This window comes from Manacus candei, unplaced genomic scaffold (assembly GCF_025592945.1).
Source record: "Manacus candei isolate 608988 ecotype Guabito, Panama unplaced genomic scaffold, ASM2559294v1 h1tg000067l, whole genome shotgun sequence".
In the NCBI taxonomy this organism is placed as follows: Eukaryota; Metazoa; Chordata; class Aves; order Passeriformes; family Pipridae; genus Manacus; species Manacus candei.
This window is the reverse complement of record NW_026138115.1, coordinates 2,992,481-3,014,703: the sequence shown is the minus strand read 5'-3', so window position 1 is coordinate 3,014,703 and position 22,223 is coordinate 2,992,481. Positions and strand designations below refer to the sequence as shown.

Sequence of the window (22,223 nt, the reverse complement as noted above, 5' to 3'; positions counted from 1 at the left end):
AATTTAAGACCCATATTTTCAAATGGTTTTGAAAAACACAGGTATTGGCCTGTGAATTCAGTGCAAATAGACCACTTCAACTTTGTCTCACCCTGTCCTATCAGTAAGAAAAGAATTACTAAGATGTACTAGTTTCCTTTGATTTTCCACTTGCCTTTTCTCAGCTGAGCAATCCCCTAACTCCTTTCCTTCCATAATATCTCCCTAATTTTCCTTCCTTCCAGTCCCAATCCCTTCTAAGAGAGCTTCTCAATCAATAATAGAAGAGCCCATCCTTGACAACTCCAGAGTGGAAGAGTCAAGGGTTGAAGGGCAGCAAGGGAGAAAATGTTTTTAACTTTTATCGACCTGATAGCAGAAGCCTAGGCATAAAATCTGCTTCTGATCTATCTTTTCAAGAAGGCTAATGCAAAGAGAACCTGTTCAGAAAAAGCTCTGAGAGACAAATTAATAGCCCTACTGATTATCCATCAGTTGAGACATCATTTTGAATGGAACAGACTAATATGAAGCTGTAATGAATGAAGCTGCTCAAGCCCCTGTACAGCTATGACAGGCAGCTGCTCAGAGAGTATTTTGCTCTAATGAAAGAATAACAAATATTCCCCAATGTCTTACACAAGCTAAAACATACTCAGTTTTCAAAGTCATATACTTTGTCTAGAAGGAAGGAACTGGGGTAGTTTGGTTTTCTTTCTTAGCAAGAAGGCAGGAACTGTAGCACCAGTAAGTGAAAGGCACCCTGGGGACTATGCCTTTTCCCACCTGACTTCCCTGCATGTTCCTCTGGTCAAGAAGGAACCACCAATGACTATAACCAGTTTTTACTAGACAACAAATAAACCATGTTCAATTGGTCCAGTCCAGTGTTACAGTGGGTAGGAAGGGAGACTGAACATCATCTTTACATATAATCATCATCCCCAAAATAAGGATCTAAGTGTCCTAAAAATCAAATGGAAAGATTTCTCTACTTTTCACTTAATACACTACACTAGGAACTGCATGCAGCCTTTGCTTTAGCTTTCGATGAGATCACTAGGCACTCATCACTGGAGTGATGAGAACACTCAGTGTAGACCAGTGCAGTGGAGAACAGTTTGCACCACGAACTGCAGCCCAGACCACATCCAACCAGCACAAAGACTTTAAAACTCAGCCCTAAAGGTCTTCTGCAGCTAAAAATTCCACTGTCAACAGGAACTCCTCCATGCTGTTAGTGCTGTTTTCAGTCTCCTGTAAAGGTTTTTTTCCAAGTCATTAAATGGCAAAAAAACCCCCACATGCTAAGAGGCTTCCTGTTCTATTAGCACTCTCCACCAGATCATACAAGGGTTCATCACAGATTCCAGAGAACAGGGACACAGAGCCATGTAAATGTGAAGCCAGTTTCCTCCTCAGCTCTTGCAGATTAGATGGTCAAGGCTTCAACAGTACAGCTCTGAAAAAAAGCTATTCTTAAAAAGGTCATAAATGTAGCCTGACAGATCATTCCTCCTCCTGTGGTCAAGGATCCCTTGCTCTCTGCTTCCTGGAAAACTGCTTTATGGAGCCAACAATAAGACTGGTGCCAGGTATCATCTTGCTGTTACATTTATATTCAATAGCGGGAAAAAAGCATAATGAATTTTGCACTGTTTGGTCTGGTTAAGATCATCAGAACTTTTTCAGTCAACCTAATGAACAATAAGGGAACCACACTATTTTGACTTGTGTGTAGGTGCCAGAAATACCACAATGCTTATATAACACCTCACACACATAAGCAGCTCTCTTTGCAAGGGGTAACTTTACACTTTCTAGGTTGCTCACTGATTTTAGTTTAAAAACCCCAAAGCAACAGCCCCACCCCACACACTTTATACAAATGGATTCTCATGATTTCTTTTGTTAGGGAATACACTTCTCTTAATTTCTAATAATTTTCAATATCTTAAAAATAATACAGGACAGAGGGAGACAAGCAGCAATTTCCAGCTAGTTTATGCCCTGGAAAATTATATGAGAATATACACTAAAAACACATTTTGGCATGTAATTCAATGCAGACAGGCCTGTCCTCTGCTCTGATGGTTCCTGGGTGCATGTTTTACTACCCTGGAAGCTCCCTGCATGCCAGTGATGTGGCACAACTCAGTCACATGTGCAGAAGCACCAGACTTGCTTTACTGGGGAGAGAATATAATTCAGAAGCCTGCTCACAGGGGTCCCTACCTCTATCTTATTCACTGGAAAAGTTTGGAATGCACTGGGAGAGAATCTCTTTCTAATGAATGAGTTTTGAAGACACTGAGAGATTATAATTTCAGACCCACAGTGAGAAATATGTGTATTCCAGTAATGGGAAACTACTTTCTAGTTCAACTACATGGTTGTGGACAAGCCATGCACTGAGCTATGCTAAAGAACGTTCGAAAGAAGATCATCACACATCGGTGTATTGTAACTCAGTCTGCAAATTGATGTTATCATAGATATTATAAATTCATATCAGAGCTCAAAACAGAAACAAACAACCCTCAAGTCCTTATGAGAGCTGTTCTCACGAGTCTTAATCAGCTAACACATGCACCCTTTAGACTGGTCATCAGTTTTTCCCATTGGTAAGACAGGAAACTAGTTCACATTTGAAACATGGAAAGACTGCAAGCAGAGAGCCCCTGAAGTCCATCTCCCTATATGCTTCTTTGGACATTTATTAGTTTCCAGGGCTGTGGGAAGTGGATGCCTGCACTGCTTAGTGAAGAACAGTCAGTCATCCACTATTCAGAGAACTGGTGCCAGAGGGTCAGACCCACAAGTCAAAACTTTTCGTCTCCTGTGCTTTTGAGTAATATGCAGGTGGGAGGAAGCAGAAAAGCTCTGCAAAAAGAATATTGACTCTGATAAGCGAAATACCTTCTGCATTACTAGTTGTAAAACATTAAGCAGGGTGAAGAGAATATCATATGCCAAGAAAGTAAAGTTGTCAAAATTGCAGAATTTGCCCGACATAAGCACATTCCATAAAGTTCTGAACCTTTTTTTTAAATGTGCTTTTATTTGAATGAGAAGAAAAGAATACACCTTTTATCAAATATAACCACCAGAAGAAACACCTTTTAAATCTATAAAGGTGTTGCTTTATCATTTTCATCAGTATTTAAACTACTGATAGGAATTCCTTGGGAAAACAGTTGCCTGTACCACTATGCCCTGCATATTTCTGACCTTCAATGTAAACTTGAGAAAAAAAAATTATATAACAAGAATCTCAGCACTAGAGGACAGAATAACCTCAGTGCTACAGAAATTAGTATTCCAGGAACTGGGAAGACTAGATAGAACTGGGTCAAATTAATCCAGTGGCTTTTGTCATGGAGAGATGCACGTAAAGGGCTCTGCAAACACTTGTTCCTCCTTGTGAGCAGCACTAATGCTCTTGAAATGACATCAGGATAACATTTGGTGGGAAACCAGTTCTTACTAACCTTACCAATACAACATAAAACCTCTCCAAGGTGCAAGTCCATTTCAGACTGACAAAACTATTTTTTCTGGGCTATCAGTAGCAGGGCAGCAGTGTGTCAGAGCTCTTTTCCTACCAACTGCACAGTAAACAGACTGAATTTGCTGCACCAAGATTGTCCTCCTGCTTGAAATGCAGAAAGACTATGAAAGAACCACTTACCTGGAACCTGTGAACCAACTCCAGTGACTGGCTGTCATTCTGGTCTGCTTCAAGGATGACATCTGTTAGTTTATGTATGATCACATCCAAAGGGCCCTGATCTTCAATGGGTTTGGTGAGGTCAAGCTGAAGAAACCAGAGAGAAACCTTTTATTAATATATGGAGATTCTTGTCCCTGTCACCATCCAAGGTGTTGCTGCCACACAGAAGGCATTTACTTTACATAATGCCTTTATTTTGCTATGTTATCCAAATCCCTGAGAATTTACACTTCATTGAATGTTAGAAAAATTAACCCAGACACATTTCTCAGCAACATAGCTCTAATTTCATGACTTACAAGCAAGCACTCTCCATCCAAACACCTTCCTATGCTTCTCCACCCTGAGCCAACATTTTCCTCTTCAAGTTTCTTGGTACATTCACATACATGCGAAAGTAATGAGCCAACAAATATTAACACCACTGATAAAAGGAATGCCTGCTGTGCCCTTTGCCCTTTGGGATTGCACAAAACAGCACCCAGGACAGGAATACAGGTAACACAAACCCAAGTGACTCAGGATCTGTGCAAAGTCATCTGCTACAGGGACAGCTGTTTAGCTGGTAAGGAAGGGTGCAGTTCCCAGAGAACTCCCAATAGCAGACTTGGGGTAGGAGACAAAGACTTGGGGTGGGGTGTGCAGAAACTCTGCTCCAGAAAGCACAGGAAGACAGAAAGTGATAGCAATGTGTCATAGGGCTTGATCCCCTGTCTTGGTAGACAGGGTTCAAGAAGCAGAGGAACCTCTGGCACTGGAAAAGAATTGAGGAAATTCCTCTTGAGGAAATATTAATGCAAAGAAAGCTATTGGACCTGATGGGATGCAAGAATACTAAGAGAGCTGGCCAATGTCATTGTGAGGGCTTGCATTTATCATGATATTAATCAAAATGGAGATTCCAACTAAATCAGGAAAAAAAAACCACCAGAGAGGCAGTCTAGCTACAGCACAGAGTCCCACAGAGGCTGTAGGATCTCCATCCTTCAAGGTTTTCAACACCTGACTGGGCAAAGCCCTAAGCAACTGAGTCTAAATTTAATGCCAAATCTGCTTTGATGAAGATGATGTATTACAGACCCCTAAGATCACCACCAAACTTAATGATCCCATGAAGCTACTTAGCGGATTTAACATTAGCACAGTGTAACTGCCAGACTCGGCTCGTGTCCTGGCCAATACACTGGGCTGCTCACAACACAAAAGCTGCACTTCAACCAGCTGTGAGATCTACTGCATCAGCGGCAATTCAACCTTGTAAACTTCAAACCAGGAACATTTTTGAGAGGAAAGACAGATGTGTTCTTACTAAACTAAAGCTAGCATCTGATTTTATAGTTACATGCACGCTCCTTTCCATTGCTGCTATCCCTTTTATTCAACTCTGGCAAAGAAGGGGGTTGGAAGCAGAGGGGGGAGAGGAGTGCTGGGCAGAAGAGGCTGCTCATGCTCTGTTTTCTGTCTCATTAGCTTGAATTTTGTCCTACTAAAATTTCCCACTCTACAGAAACAGCCCTGATTTGAATTAAGGAGTGAGTGCCTTAAGGAAGGTAACGATAAGACAGGATAGAACCAATAAAATAAAACGGCAGAGATCTATCAGCCTTATATTAATTTGCTAGTTGCTAATGTAACTGATCCATTTAACTGAATTGCTTTTTTGCTCTTATCTGGGCTAGGCTTACCTGAGGAAAATAACTGAAGTTACCTATGCCACAAAAGCAAACTGAAAGATTGCCAGTTCCTCCCACAGACACCACCTTTGCTTCCCCATTACTACATGGTCCTACTAACAGTTTATAGGCTGAGACCCTTTGAAGTCCTTATGCAGATTCTAATACAACTGGAAAACATGTTGTGTGTCTGTCTTACAAGGAGACTAACAAAGGCACTGGTCACAGGTGGGGAGCAGACTCCCTACATGCCATGGTAAGGATGACACGACAGACTTCATGTGGATGCTCAGGGATGGGTAAACTATGGCCAGCTGAGGCAATCCACAGAAGGTCTGGCTGTCATGGCACTTCTGTTTTCACTCTCACAAGGAGTGCAGCACAAAGGCTGAAGGAAAGTCTGTGTCTGCAAAATTAAGGCAAAATGAAGTTAATTGCAGCTTGGCTAAGGACACAGAAGGAGATAATTAAGTTCTGCAACCGAGCTCCAGAAAAATCAGCTAATATCCTTAAAAGAAATCTCAGATGACCACACTGCTTTTTCTGATTTTTTTCCATCTGCCTATCACATCTGGAAGGAAATAGCAAAACAAAGGGTCCATTTAACTAGGTCAGAAAGTTCCCAGTTGCCAAGGTACAAAAAAATGTGAATTAATCCAGTTTCAGGACTTCCAGTTTGAGAAACAGTGAGAAGCAAATAAGTATCTGAGATTGGTTACCCCTCTACATTCTTCCTGCACTTGCAGCTCAATCTGCACAGAAACATTCAGAAAACAAGAAAACAGTCCTGCCTTTCAGCCTAGACCCAAGAATAGAAGTAAGCCTTCAAGGCATATCTAGGCATTTCCAGCATAGTGTTTTCCAGAAGCATAAGACATCTGGGCAAGATAACTTCTTCACAACAGTTGTGCCAGCTAAACACAACTGGTATATTTTGAGAATGAAACCAAATGCACCTACTTTGCACACTGGAAAGTGTTAAAAAGGCTCCCCCCCCATAACAGCGTTTTGCTTCCCCTTCACCAGGAAAGCAATGCAAGAAATGACAGCATGATAAAGCAGCTTTCCTGGTAGGAAGTTTAATGACCACTTTAATTGCCTCAACAAGGACAGCAGGTACATTTCAGCCACAAAAACCTTCAAAATTTTATCCAGTGTTTAGCAGATCGGAGGATCAAACTATTTGCAAGAATAAGTTCTCTGTGTTCTGAGCCATGCTGCAGAAAGCAAATATTCCTGGGCTGTGTGGAATTTGGAAGAGATCCACCTTCCTTTTATACACTGAGGGAAAAAAAAATAAAAGTAGAAGGAAAGAAAAGATTTGAGAAGGTAAAAAGAAGCCTTTTCAAGTGGAGTATCAGACCCAAAAAGAAGTCAGTGAAAATAAAGTGCAAAATTTCTGATGGCCCTCTGCTGAGACAAACACTGATTCATTGTTTGTCACCAGCTGGAATTTGAGCCTTTCTACTTCCCTTCCCTTTCAGCATCTCTCTCTCCAAATGATCTTTGCATTTGACATGGATCACCCAAAGGTTTGTTTTTGCAAAGAACTAACACCATAGCAACAGAAGTGAGAGAAAAGATTTATCAGCACCAGCTTGAAAAAACAGAGATATGTCTATGGTGTCTTTTTTCTGTGAGGTAGCCTATAGTCTGCAGCCTACTCTGCTTGCCTTTTTTCGTGTTAAAAATCTACACCCAGACAGGTATTGGTTTCATGGCCTTGCCACTTTACCACCAAAACCCAGCAAAACCCAGGTGAATGACATGGAAGACAGTGTCAAAGCTGTACACAGAAATGCCAGACAAAAGGCATATACATGACTTGGACAGGTGCACTGTTTGCTGAGTAAGAAACTGTCTGGGTGGCTGGGCCCAGAGAGTGGTGGTGAATGGAGTTATATCCAGCAGGCAACTGGTCACAAGTGGTGTTACCCAGGGCTCAGTATTGGGGCTGGGCCTGTTTTAATGTCTTTATCAATGATCTGGACAAGGCGATTGAGTGGACCCTCAGGCAGTTTGCAGATCACACCAAGTTAGGTGGAATGTTGATCTGCTGGAGAGTAGGAAGGCTCTGCAGAAGGATCTGGTCAGGCTGGATTAATGGGACGAGACCAATGGTATGAGGTTCAACAACACCAAGTGCCAGGTCCTGCACTTGGGTAACAACAACCCCCTGCAGTGCTGCAGGCTGGCGAAGATTGTCTGGGAAAGGACCCGGCGGAAAAGGACCTGAGGGTGCTGCTCAACAGCAGCTGAACACGATCCAGCAGCGTGCCCAGGTAGACGAAAAGGCCAATGGCATCTGGGCTTATATCAGGAAAAGCATGGCCAGCAGGACCAGGGCAGTGATTGTCCCTCTGTACTAGGAGCTGGTGAGGCCACATCTCATATCCTGTGTTCATTTTGGGCCCCTCACCACAAGAAAGACCTTGAGGTGCTGGAGCTTGTCCAGAGAAGGGTAACGGAGCTGGTGAAGAGTCTGAAGCACAAGTCTTATGAGAAGCAGCTGAGGGAGCTGGGAGTGTTTAGCCCAGAGAAAAGGAGGCTCAGGGATGACCTTACCACTCTCTACGACTACCTGAAAGAAGGTTGTAGCCAGGTGGGTGCTGGTCTCTTCTCCCAGATAACAAACGATAGGAGAAGAGGAAATGGCCTCAAGTTGCTCCAGGGGAGGTTTATATGCAATATTAGAAAAAATATCTCACCAAAAGGGTTGTCAAGCACTGGAACAGGTTCCCCAGGTAAATAGTGGAGTCACCATCCCTGGATGTGTAGATATGGCACTTACTGACATGGTTTATTGATGGACTTGGCAGTGCTGGGTTAACAGTTAGACTTGATTTTATGGGTCTTTTCCATCCTAGATGATTATATGGTTCTGTACGCCTTTCCAGGTCTTTCAAATCCATATATGGAAGAAAACAACCACTAGATAAATGCTCTTATCATAGCTGGCTGCAGCTAGCCTGCCCACCTTTTAACAGAAGGACTGGCTGAAAGTTACAAAATGCTGCAAGCTTAGAGACGTCACAGTTTCCCCCACAGGTTTTCCAGAGAATCCACTGGAGAGCAAGTTAAAGGCACACAGAGCTCCATATCTGCCCTCCTCTCCCCTTCCCCCTTCCTCTGTCCTCCAGAAACACACAGCCAGCACATTATCCAAATCATTAGACAGAAGGGCAAAAAAATGTTTATTTCCATTAAGCATAATTTGTTTAAAGTTTTGAGGTTGTTTTTCTCCAGAACGCTGGCAATCCATCTGTATTGCAGGGACAGGGCGAGTGCCTGGCAGAGTGCCATGGCTCTCCACTGGTCCCAACTGCAATCCCACACAAATGCATTTCTGGAAGCTGTGTTTAAAAATAAAACTATGTCCAAGTGAAAAAAATCTGGATTTGTTCTCTCAGGAAAAAAAAAAAAAAACAAAACCAAAAAACCCCAAGCCAAACAACTGCAAATGATGGATTTAGCAAAAAAAAAAAAATCATACATAATAATGATTAAATATAGTTATATATTTTTTGTTTTATTCAGTGTTTCCAGTCCATGATACAAACAACTGTATTTCAGAATCTGTCTGATTAGGATTTGTAGTTTGGGTTTTTTTGTAAAGCTCTTCTTCAGAAATAGTTTTTGGATTATCATTCACATGAAACGAAGTTTTAATACCAACCTGCCCTTTTATCTCAACCAAAGAGAGCTCTGTCCACTGCTATATCCCTGAGGAATTTACAACCCATCTCTCCATGTATATTTATCCTTACTTTTCTCTTGTTATCTTTTCATTAAAAATAAAAATACTCATAAGCCTATTTAAGCATTTTGCCCCAATTCTCCAATCAGCTAACAAACTCCATTCACTAGGATGCTGCATTAAGTTCTTGCTATGTCTCAGTTTTCATTTGATAGGTCACTTAGGAACAGCAGAATAAGAGTGCACACCCCTTCCCTGCAGCCTGTTATGCTGCAGGTGGAAAACGTTCACAAAACTTTCAACCAAAGGAAGAGAATGAAGATAGAAGGCAAATCAGAAAAAAACAGGTTTGTTTCTAAGCCTTCTCACTAGCACCAAATCATTAGACATTAACTCGAGTGCTAGAAAGCTTAATAAAATGCCACAAAAGGGAAAGAATCCAGCCAACTTTCTGGTAGGGACCTGCCAGTGCTCTGCTACACATTTCACAAATCACAGTCCATAAGTTCCTTTGTGGTAATTTAACCATTTTCCTCCCTGGGAACTGGACACACAGCTACAGCCTGACCTGACTTCTCTGCTCCTTGACTCCTGAGGCTGTATACAGAATTTACTACACAAATCTATTGTATTCTGTTATTCAGATACTCAGCTAAGGCTGTATTGATCCCAAGATGTGGTGTTTATTTCAATCTTAATTCAGCTTCTTAAACTCCACTGCATGTAGACCTTCAGGATTTTAGCCCTCATCTTCCTCTCCTGGAGCTATTTTCTACCCTGTATATATCTTCATCACATATATTTATATAAAAAGGCTTGTAAAATAAAGCTTTTAAAATTATTTCCCCAACCCCAGCCTCAGTGTTTAACTTACTGTGCATCAATGCTGCGCAAATCACAATAAAAAAGTCACAAGCTCCAGGTCACAAAGCCAAGTCTTCACAAAGCTGGACCCTGACAGCTGATCTATTGGTGGACACTGTTCTCTCCCCAAAAAGTTCAAAGAAAGCATCTGAAAATATCTTAAGCACTTTGGAGAGGAAGGGAAGCAGCAAAAATCAATACTGCCAAGTTCACTGTTTCCCTTTACTGTTATAAGTAAGGTGAAAACCAAAAATACACAGGATATTCTAATTACAGGAGAGAAGATGCTTGTTTTTGAAAGAAAGTGAGGAAATTTCCTGAAAGAAATCAGGAAAACAGTTGTGTATGTCCATCCCTATGCATAAGACTTACTTGTGAAGAGCAACAGTGACAGAACAGAATGGCACTGACTGTTCTCGGGAGAAACCAAGGGAAATCCACAGGACCAAAGAAGACCAGCATATCCTCCTTTCCCAAATTAAAATCTGCAGGAGCAGTCCAGTCCTGTCCCATCCCTCCAACAGGACTATACACTCACAACCCTGCTCTCTCAATTCTGTGCAAGCACAAAACTGTCACAAATGACTCCTTGCTGAAGCCCAGGGAAGGTGACAAAGTATATATTGGTATACATCTCCTCATGAAGAAAGACATCATGCTGCCTGGTATTTTCACTGATATATAGCCTCTCCATGATTCCTAAAATATTCATGTATTGAAACTAAATAAATATTTAGATATTTAAGAGAGTTCCTCCTCATCTCTCTGTCTGAACCAAGATATTATGCCCAGACAGTGCAAGTATATAGCACTTGCTGCTGCTGCTGCTGCTAATGGTGCCAAAGGATACCAAGGGAGAACATGGATCCCTCTAGGCAACAGAAACACCAGTCCCACAGCAAAGGGCAAACAGGGACCTCACTCATCAAAGAAAGAGCTGTAAAGAAAGAGTAAAAAGTACACCAAGAGGCACTACTTTGTCTCTCCACACCCCCCTTCCCCAGCACTGAATTAACCTGCACATCCTGTTGAAGCAGCAGCATCAGCAATCTGAGAAAGGAAATCCGCTGTGGTGAGGAGACTTCCCCCCTCGGCTCTCTCCTCACAGTGATGAGAGGTGAGGGCATCGCAGCATCGGGAACAGCTGCCACGTCACTTGGGAACTCTTTCCCAAGCAGGAAGGAAATGTAGCTTGAAAATACTTCTTGCTGGTCTTCTTGGACTTGAGGAATTAAAGACTGATCAAAGAGCTTACCTTTCTACCACTGCAGGACACTAACTCTACAGGTTATCTGCTGTTGTTCTGTTCAGCTTAGATAACAGAACCACCAAAGCAGAAGGAAAGCAAGTCCCGCACTGGGATACATCATTCAGAATTTCAGGTGCCAGTGACATCCAAGGCAGCAAGAAACACCTAAAGGTGAGGATCAGCACAACACAGTCTATGAAACCCTGCTGGTGCCAGTACCCAGGTACTGACACTTTAACACCAGAGGAGAAGATTCCAGGTTTAACAGATGGTTTCTTTGTGTTTTCTTGCACTGGTGCCAGAGCAGATTACTTTGCATTCTGGTAGTACAAGTTGCCAGAGGGTACGTGTGAGCACCTGGCCCATTTTCGGGAGTCGCACACTGCTGCTCCCCTGGAAGCTAGGTATGATCTCTGAAGTATCAGGGAAGTTCTTACTTCTAGCTGTATTATAGATAAAATGAGGAAAAAGGAATATCATAGCTTTTTTACACTACGTATATGAACATACATGGACACCATTTATGGATCACTTTCCCAATTACTACACAAACTGACTAGTCTTTGTACATTCAAGGCTTGTCCTGATGTCAAGCAATCCCCCAGGACCTTAGTGAGCATCACCTCCCCATAGTCTCCTCTGCCCCCTGCCACAGAAGCAAACAGTGAGCCAGCATTGCTATCATCTGTGCAGGAACAGTGACAGACAGTGAATTGTGACTCCTACTCAGAACAATGCTGGGACAAGTAACTATGTCTCAGTTACTCAAACCTCTCCCACTACCCCCTTCACTTCCCTCCTCACTACCCTGACTGTTATATGTATCTCAGCTGAGCATCACCCTCCTGTTGGACTAAGTTTTGCCCCTTCACTTCTCTAAAAGCAAAACAAGAAATCCCATCTTTGGGCTATGGCTAAAGTTCTTCACAGAAACAATTTTCAGTTTTTCTGTTTTACCCAGGACTGGAACGTTGTTATTGGTACTTTGGTTTTGACTTACAACCAAACACACACACGTAAAAATAAATTCTAGAAATTAAAGTATAACTCGGTTTGGTTTATCTCTTTATCTCCTGCACAATACTTTGGCAGCTGCAGAAAGTTCTGGAAAGAACTTGCAAAGATGAGGGAACAGCTATTTCTGAGCACAGTATTAAACTGAAAACTCATGTCCCATTAAGGGCTGGACTGCAGTGAGCAGGTTTTGGTAGACAACTGGTTAAGCAGCTAAGTCTTATTCAGGGACAGTGAAAGGCAATCACTGATTTTCAGCACTGCAGGAGAAATAATCAATGTTACTCAAATCCAGGAAAGCCTCTTGCCAAGGGTGTCTCCTGAGGTCACCAAGACTCCTGTGGATTAAGAAGAGCAGGAGAACAAATCCAGAGATTAGCAGAGGAGAAAAGTTGAACAGAAAATGTGTGACATGGGAGGATTAGTGCCCCAAAGAATAAAAGCAAGTTATAGAAAAACAAGAATGCAGGAGAATCAGCATTTAGCATAATCTGCCTTGCTTTACTTCCTAGAACTGTCAGAAAAACAGTGTTCAGCAGATTAAAATGCTACAGAGGAAATCTCAATAGTGGAAAGTATGGGAAAAGTACTAGCTGTTTTCCACAACATATGGCTCACTTCTGGAATGGGACAATCAGACCCAGAAACCCTTTTAGTTTTTTAGACTTTACATGGAAGAATTTAAATGTTTCTTTGAGTGAGCTGGGTCAGTTCTAGCCTAGTTATTGAACTGACAGCTCAGTCAATCCTATAGGAGAGCAGATATCACAGGAGGAATGGAATGGAGAAGCCACCCACGGAGAACACTCCAGCTAATCCAGAATACAGAAATACTGCAGCACTACAGCCAGTAGAGCCCAGGCAAGCAGAGAGAGGGGAGCAAGAGTGATGCACTTCGCTTCTCAGAAATTTTCAGTGCTTAATTATAACACCATATATTCAATCAAAATATCAAGATCTGACAGTACTACAAATACTTTTTTTGGGTTTTTTTGTTTTTTAATAACTACTGGATACAGAGAAAGTTAAGATGAAGGAAGCATATTCTTCTGAAAGTTTCTCTTGAAGACACACAAACATGGATTGCATAACTTCCCTCCTTTTGACCATGGAATAGATAAGTAGAAAAGATGATATATAAGAAACATCCCCTCAGAAAGCCTGGCTTTCCTGGCCCTTTATCCTAAGGGCCAAGGAAGCTTAGGTATGGAGTTAGACCACTCAGCTCAGGCTCAGCTTTTGGATAATTCTTCAGCAGCACCTGTCAAACATCAAGAGCAGTTGGAGCTCCTGTGTGTGCAGCTGTGCTTCCCAAGAAATCACCAGTGTCTCTGCTGTAATTCCCCCTTCAACAAAGCTTTCCAGCTGGTAAGCCAGGCTGCCAGCACCCTCTTCATTTCTGTTAAGTACTAACCCCAGGAGAGCTGAATTTCTAGATGCATTTCCCTTTCTCAAGAGACTCTGGATGATGCTGATTTGTAAGCAAATATAGGTAGCACCCAAAGTACATTTAAACCAGTCTGCTCATCACTTCACTGAATTTATGTGGTCTACACTGTGCACTAAGGAGTTTAAATACACGTGGAGAAAGCAATAGCTGTCAGAGTAGAAAGTTTATATGCTCTTTATTCACCCCCTGCCTAAACTAATTAGGATCCCTTCTGAAAAACAAACTGAAATTCAAACATATTTCTCTTAACAGAAAAATCCTCCTTCATTCAAACATATTTTTACAGTGCTGCCCACAAACACTGGATAGCCAATAATGTTTGTGCAACTGCAAAGGATAGAGGAGGAGGAAGAAGTACACTGGAATAAAAGAGGGAAGAAACACAGAAGCTTTGGAAGACTTAGCCTAAAGGGAAAATAAAAATGAGTAAGGTTGCTTTTAAACATAGAGAAGGTCTCATTTAGGCTGATCTGTATCATATCCTTATGCTGCATGAGCAGAAATCAGAAGAGAGACCGTGAAGAGATAGAAGAGACTGGAATTCCCTTCCATCCTGTTCCAGCAAGTATTATTTACAGAAGAATGAAGTTGCCTTTCAATTACAAAGCATTACTTCATCTTGAAACCACTGCTCCCAGTGAGACAAAATGATTAAACTCTCCCTTCCAAGTATGAATTTAAAAGCATTTGAAATGGTCTGAAATGAACACGGCTGCAAAGGTAAAAAAAGTTAGCTCATCATTTCTCAAACTGAGGAAGAAGGGCATGAGTGGACATCACAACCATCATAAACCACCCGTGCTGGTGCTGCACTGCTAGAAGGTATTGGAGAAAGAAACAAAAAGTGAAGCCAGGAGAATGTGGCTGGAACACAGGCGAGGCTCTAAAGGATGAAGAGGACTGCAGTGAGTCTGAATCATTGGTTCAGCAAACACCCTGGCATAAAGAAGGTGATCAATAGTTAAAGACCAACAGTTTGTTTTGAAGCAGCTGCAAGGTGTTTTTGCTTTTTACTTTCTACCATGTCTGACAAAGTCCTCGTAAGTGGCTCATGGCTCAACCATGGATGAGACATTTTTTCCCACCCAGGTGAACTGTCTTTCAATGCAGTACCTGCCCAACATATATCCTCTGGCACAGGCAGAACATTTTAAGTAAAATTCCCGTTTAAAAAGAATGATAAAAGGTCTTGCTTTTGCTGTGCTGAGGATGTCTGACAATCCCTCTGACTGAGGTTATGACCCAGCTACTCCAAAGCAGGAAAACTAACATAAAATTTAGTAACACAAATAATACTACATCAAGCTGCATTAGTTTAAATTACAGGATAAAATGGTGTACAACTCAAGCATTTTTTTATGGCTTCAGGATGACAAATTTATAAAGAAAGTAATTAGTAAAGACTGCTGAGTTGTGAAAGACTCCAGTATTTGACAATTAAGGATGCTTAGCATTTCTTGCCAGATTGCCAAAGAATGAAACATATTTTGGGAATACATAAAAAAGAAGAAAAATTGGGATCTCTGTGTAGCAAGTGTAAGCTTAATATTAAAGATAGTATAGGAATAGTCCCAAACATTATACAAATATTTAGCTTCAGCTTTCAGCAAGAATAGAGAAGCTGATGGTGGGGGCAAGGCAAGTTGCAGATAGAGAGAAATGAATATATACTTAGAAATTTTAAACTCATCTAGCCTGCCTTTCATGTTCTAGAATATGAGGAATTGCACCTGAAATATTCCTGATCAGAAGGAGCCTGGTGGGGTGGCATAGATGCCAGATGATTCTTCAGAGTTTAATGTGCTGAGGTCAGGGAAACCTGCCTCTCTACTATAACTGGATACTTAAAAAGAAACAAAAACCCCAAATCCACATCTCTAGAAAACAAAATACAATTAACCAAAACATGACATAGGGTATCACAGGATGGTGATAAAAGGGTTCTGAGTAACTGTATCCATATTCTGGAGAGCTTCCAAGGATCAAAACAAAAGCAGCTATTTGGGAAAGAGCAGAAATAGCAAAAATGGCAGCTAATTACTGTTCATCTGACCTAGCAGTATGCTAGTATTTCAGTATATTTGAAGATACCAAAAAATAATCAGATCTTCAGGGGTAAATAAAAAAATGTAGTAAAACGTGACATGAATCTCAAAAAGATGGACCAAACCCATCTAATAGGCTGTATGACCACCGATTCTCTAGACAAATAAAATGCAGCAAAACTATTTTCTCAGACCTCGGCAGAACACTGGAGGCTGGTAAACTGGAGAAAGACAAGGACCAGTAGAAACACAGGAGGGTGAACGAAGAGTTAAATAAAAAAGAAGCTGACAATGGCTTGAATGCTGGCAGCAGTGGCAAACCAGAGAGGGTACACTAGTGTCATTCCTCAGGCACTAGTTTTGTGACCATTTAATTTAATATCTTCATTAGTGGTCTTAACACAGTAAGTAGATTACTGATAGACCTTAATAATTACACAGAAGTGTAACTGGCACTATTACTTAGACAGAAGTATCAGGCAGATGTGAGAATCAGAAATAATACTGACTAAATACAAAATGAAAATGATACAAAAAAAATTCAGCGCTTATGCTCAGAGAAGGATGCTGGTATGGTAGGTGAAATATAACTGCGACAAACTCAGTTTCACCAGGACCAGGGTATTTTGGCTGTGGATTTCAAGAGTTAAACAAGTAAAGAAGGCACTAACGAGACCCACATGGAACAGCTTCACCCAGTTCAGGGCATCCATCACTAGAAATGTAAAATCAAAATGAAAATACATGCTTAAGAATTCAACCAAACTTTTTAAGCTACAGGCTCAAGAACCCAGCAAATTCCTTCCGCACATTCCATGGTCATGGGCCCTTATAAACTATGAATAGCAGCATTTGGGCTAATACATATTCTTAGAGTCTTAACCACTTTCTGGCAAGAAACAGCTTACCTTAATAAAAAATACACCAGAGTACTGACTTACTTGATGCTATAAATGGGCAATCTGGGGTGCACAGTACAAACTGAAATATTCCCTAAATATTCTCAGAGGAACAAAAGGACTAGGAGGTACAGCAATGGAGATCAAATAGAAAAATCTCAGGTTTCAAACTATTCAAACTCACATTTCACTTCCATCATAAACAGAGCCCTAAGTGAGCAGCACATAGGCAAGATTAAAAAAAGACCATCAGAAACATCACTCAGAAAGAAGAAGGCAAAGCAGCACTTTGTCATTGACCTGTAAACCGAGTCTGGCACACTCCCTAACTCTGGGCTCTTTCCTCATGCACCCTGACTGAGGATCTGTCTTCACCAGACAGGGAAGGAACTTGTAGCTCTATCCTTGGCAAGGCACCCAGGCCTTGATGGACTTCTGCAAGGATCCTGCAGAAACCTAAGATGGCTGTGCTGACTTACAAGAATATCAGTGACACAAAAGTAGGTCAGAACTCCATTTTAACTGGTTAATAATAGTTTCAGGTTTTGTCTCACAAGCCTACCATCTGACTGCTGGGGCTTTAAAATTACTCACCCACTACTCATTTTCTTTTGCATTTCACTGTTTGAACAGGAAAATTACTTCCTATTCAGAGAAGATGGTGAATACAGGGGTAATTAAATGAGCTAGAAAAAGAACAGCTAAAATTGTAGTTCTTATTCCTCACTCAACTCTGTTTACAGGAATCTCAAGCTTTTCTGTCACAGCAGCAGGTAAAACATCCTCTGAAAATGGAATCTATAAATTGTTGGTATGCCTTCCACAGACACATCTTCAGTATTCATACTCATTTTACCAAAGATGGGAAGAGAATAAAACAGTTAAAATACAAGGGCACAACCAGAGTATGGAAAGCCTTTGTAGCTTATAACCACAGGACAGAAAAAGCCAGATACACTCCTAGAAGGTCTCCTGTTATAAGCTAGTTTTCAAACCATGTTTGCACACACTCTCTCCCTGAGCTCTGATATCAAGGCACTTGTCTTGACTGCCAGTCAGCTGTCTGTCAAGACACCCTCTGCTGCTTCTCATCCATCAGCACAAATGATGCTTCATTTGCTCTCTCTTTCCTTCTCCACTCTTTTGCACAGGGGTAGCTCCAAGCTCTTTCCAAAATTTCATCCTGGCATCACTTCTGCACTGCTTTCAGCTAGGCAAGACCCATTCTGTGAACTGACAGGTAGGGCTGGGCCCAGCTCCTGTCAGCCCCCAGGTCCCCATTTTACCAGACATCCACAGCAGTCTCAGTTTGACACTTTGGTCTTTCTCCCCTCAGCTCTGCTTTTGCATTATTATTGAGCCTCTAGTTCATAATTCTGCTTTTCTACCTCTGGCTCTTACCTCAACCTCTGCGCTTGCTCCTGTCCCAGTTAGCTCTCTGAGCTCCCCACTTACATCAGTCTCTGAGAACACGATCATCATCAAGCTACTGGACCTGCTATTTAGAAGTCATAATGAATTCTCTCAAACTCTCCCCTTCTTGCAATCCAGACCTTCCAGATTCCCTGTATCTCTAACCATATCATCCTGCTTTTGGATCAGAGGGAAGCCCTCCCCTGTTCACCTTCAAAATTCTTGAGCTTATTCTCTCCCACTTCTCATCCACCCACAAAGCCAACTTTCACTGCCCACTTCAAAAATCCAACTAGTGCCTCAGTATTTTCTTCCATCCTGCTGCTTCCACAACAGAGAAGCTTGATATAAACATATGCACAGCTTTGTCACTGCTAGACTTCATATTCCTTTTTCCAATTCCTGCTTTGCTGGAGTCACTTTTAAAACAGCCAAATGCTCAAAAACCTCCTGCCTTTTCTCCAAAGGTCTACTTGACTCCATCTACCAGTCTGACCATACAAAAATTTAGAGAAAGAAGAGTATTGGTGGGACACTGCACCTAATTTAATGTGGCTATGCAGCTTTCAGCAAGGACATACTGAAATCCTAAGGGCAAAATAACATTCACAGAGACCAGCTGAGCACAGAGGCATCTCAGCTGAACTTGAAGCCTTGTCCAGTAAGAAAGTTGTTCATAATAAAAGAAAAGTATAACATATGCAAACATATTTTATATCTATTTTTACATATATATTCCTACCTTTCCAAGAGCCCTGTTGGAGAAGATAAGTGTATATGTGTTCTTCCTCCTCTTCCCTTTTGAACTAATTAACTTTCGCTTAGGATATAGCACAAAAGAAACCACCACATTGCCGCTCTGAGCCATCTTCTGAAACTGAGAACTTTTTCCCACAGTCATTTGTCACCACTGGAGTATTTAAAAGCCTACTGTTTGGGGAGAAAAGGGGGCTTAAAACCACTACAGCGCAGTTAACAGACATCCTTTGATAATTAGAAGTACTCTCTGACACTAGCCTGTAGAATTATGACATGAACACAAACTTTCCCTGCCTGTCCCACACTCAGGAGTCAAGCACCTCACCATAACAAGCCACCTGCAAGTTCTCTGAGCAGGAAAAACTGAAACCACGTGTTACTGCTGGCACAGCTTTTACACCCAGAAGTTTACAAATACAATTGGAAATAAGGGCCTGTTTGCTGAGAAAACCCCTTCCATGTGCTTCCTGTTTGGTCTTCACTGTTACACTAAGCAAATATCTTGAAACCTTTTGGGCACAAGCACTCTTGAAACTTTCAGGACAATTCTCAATTTCCAAATGAAAAACCCTTTCCTTATTGAAAGCAAAAGATGTGAACGAGCTTCCCATTTTAATTTATGGCAACAGTCATGTAAGAATTGTCTTCATATAACTTTGGGGAAAACTTCTACTTAATGAGATTTTTAATGGACCATGCTGAAAGAAAAGAATTTTCCCCCTTTGCATCGCCTGGTTTATTGTACTTGCTAAATCCACTGGCACTGAAACGTTGACTTAGAAACCTCAGAAAACTGGCAAAAAGAGTTCCTGCAGATTAAGTTTACCCTGTGCATCACTGCAGTGTAAAAAAACCTATTTCCCAGCAGGAGCTAGTAAGGCAATTTCCAAAGGCTGCTTCCTTTCAGCTGTGTTGCAACGTGAGTAGAAGACACCTTCAGCAGTGGACTCCCAGCAGAAGGCAGGTGATCCAGAGCTGCCCAATTCCTGATTCTCACCTTACCAGAGATATTAAAAAGAGCATTTCAAGTTGTCCGACCATGACTTCCCTCTCTGCTACTCTGCATCTCTCTACAAGCCTCCTTTATTTCTCTCCACCCCTAGCAGCTGAGGATGACTGCCAAACTGGTGTCTCCCTTCTCTTCAGTCAGTTCCAGTGGCCACGACTCCCTGCTGGCAGCCCATAGGGCTATCCCTTGCTGCTGTTTGCAGACAGGAAAGAGAAGGTGTGTGACCAGGCTGGCCCCTACTAAAGATAATGTTATTGCAGCTCCAATTGTTCCTATCTACATCTGCTGGTGGGAGGAAATAATCAACTTGTCTGAGCTAGAGCAGGGGATGTTGGAGCACTATGAATCAGAAAGCTACTTGTGTCAGGAAACTTTGGTCATGTGTTGCATTAATAAAGGATTTTATTCTATAGCTGTGCTAATAAATGGCAACTTAATGTTATTTCTCCTCTATTTCTTCCTACTTGCATGAAAATGAGAGGCAGGGTGTGGAGGAGGTGGTGTGGGGAAAGAGAGACCTACATGCAAAACCAGAGGTAAACCTTCCTGATGCCTTGCACACAACTGTGGCCATATAGAGTGTCTAATGCGTACAAGACCAACAGTGCACTGAAAACATAACTGCTGGCAAACAGGAAGCACTGCAGGATCTGCATGCGTGTCCTGAAGTGCTGAACTCTAAGCCAAGTCCTCAGAAAAACACAGACTGAAAAACAATGGAGGCATCCTCCATACTGGCTTCCTACTGACCCTCAGCAGAACCCACTGGACATAGGCACTGGGAGTGCCCATCGTCACTGACCTTCAAGGATTTTTCAGTCTACACAGCAGCTTTTCAAAGGAAAATTAAAAGGATTATAACTGGTTGAACTGCAGTGTTTTAACTAAAACACAATAAACTATGCTCCAAGGCAACAGGCTCACCTTGTGAAGGCTTGGTTTCTGACCCTTTACTACCACCATTACCTTAATTAGTTTTAGCAGACTGACTTCCTTTAAGCTGCAGTGCCTACTGTGCTCTCACATCTGGAAGTTCACCATCCAGGAGGTCATGTAAGCCCTTTCAAGTTATTTCCTCCACCATGCATTTTTATCATTAGCCCATTTTACTTCGTGTTTCAATACTGAATCAGGACATCAGAGAGATGCTTATGAAGCTACAGCAGCTGTGAGCCTTATAAGATCAGAAGTGACACCCAGGCTCTTCTATTATGTCTCAGCTTGCTGAGATTTTCAGGTCTCAAACCTGAAAGGATCCTGTCTCAAACTCAAGGATCCTGTAGATTGATACAGTGGTGTGTTTAGCACAATTTGTTTATTCCACTTTTGCAACTAGCCAGGAGCAGAGTCTGTTAGTACTTCCCAACTTCAGAGCAATACTGTAAGCTTTGACCAGCTCCCCAGGTATGCTGAAGGTTTTGGAGCTGCTTCCCTGTGACAAAGTTCCTCATTGTTAAGTGCAGCTACCAAATAATCTTTTTTCGGCAAGGCAGCAAGAACCAATCTCTGAATGAGGCTCTTTAGGACAGTGACTGGTTGTACTGGGTTTGGCAGGGACAGAGTTAATTTTCTTCACAGCAGCCTGTATGGCACTGTGTTTAAAACCAGTGACAAAACCAGTGTTGACAACATACCCATGCTAGTTATGGCTGAACAGGGCTCACACAGTGCCCAGGCCACCTCTGCCTCTAAAGCCATTCCTGCAGCCCATGGATAGAGATGGGCAAGAGGCTGGGAGAGGACATGGCTGGGACACCTGAGCCCACCTGAGCGAGCCAGGGACTGGTTGGGGTCTTAGCTGCCAGCTGAGGTCAACCTGTCACACTGGTCCACATAGTATCTTCCAATTTGAGCTCAAGTTGCTGCTAAACACAGATTTAAAACCATGTTGATAGGGTTAAAATTAGAAGCTAATAATATGTTTTAGAACGTCTGGCTGACACAGGCCAGGTATTTCTGTTGCTCAGGTTATGTCAAAGGTCTTTTTGAAAATCCCCTTCCCATCCCTACACAGGCATAAGCAGACATCCTTCTACGGTGGAAAGACATGGAGAAAGAAAAGTTGTAATTACATTTAACATATTTATGGCAATGTGACATTTTCAGTTGTGCAATTTAAAGGAAGGAAAATCATTCCACTATCCAGGGATCTTGAGTTTTGACATTCCATTTTTTTTCCCTATTTCATTTTTTTCCTTCAGTTATTTCAGCTTTTCACATTCTTCAAGAATTATTTAAAATACACTGACAGAACATGCCCTTTTCCACACTGGCACAGAAACAATTTCCCTAATGTAGAGCTAAGAAGATGGTCAAGATACATTCCCAATTCCCTAAGAAAATAAGTGAACTATCTGCTAATCACTCTTAGCTAGGCCATGTCATTACTTAAGGGTATGACTGTTAAACAAGGTCTGGCTAAAGAGAAGAGAGGAACAT

At 41.8% G+C, this 22,223-nt stretch overlaps 1 protein-coding gene across 4 annotated transcripts in view; it reads right to left on the bottom strand.

The window, feature by feature from the left end:
- The window catches only part of ITPK1 (inositol-tetrakisphosphate 1-kinase), a 158,496-nt gene that overhangs the window by 68,458 nt on the left and 67,815 nt on the right, over positions 1 to 22,223 (bottom strand). For all 4 annotated transcript variants that reach the window (XM_051806687.1, XM_051806686.1, XM_051806685.1 and 1 more), the window contains one exon: positions 3,671 to 3,796. In XM_051806687.1, the coding sequence (XP_051662647.1) occupies positions 3,671 to 3,796 (126 nt within the window). The remainder of the gene's footprint in view (positions 1 to 3,670; positions 3,797 to 22,223) is intronic.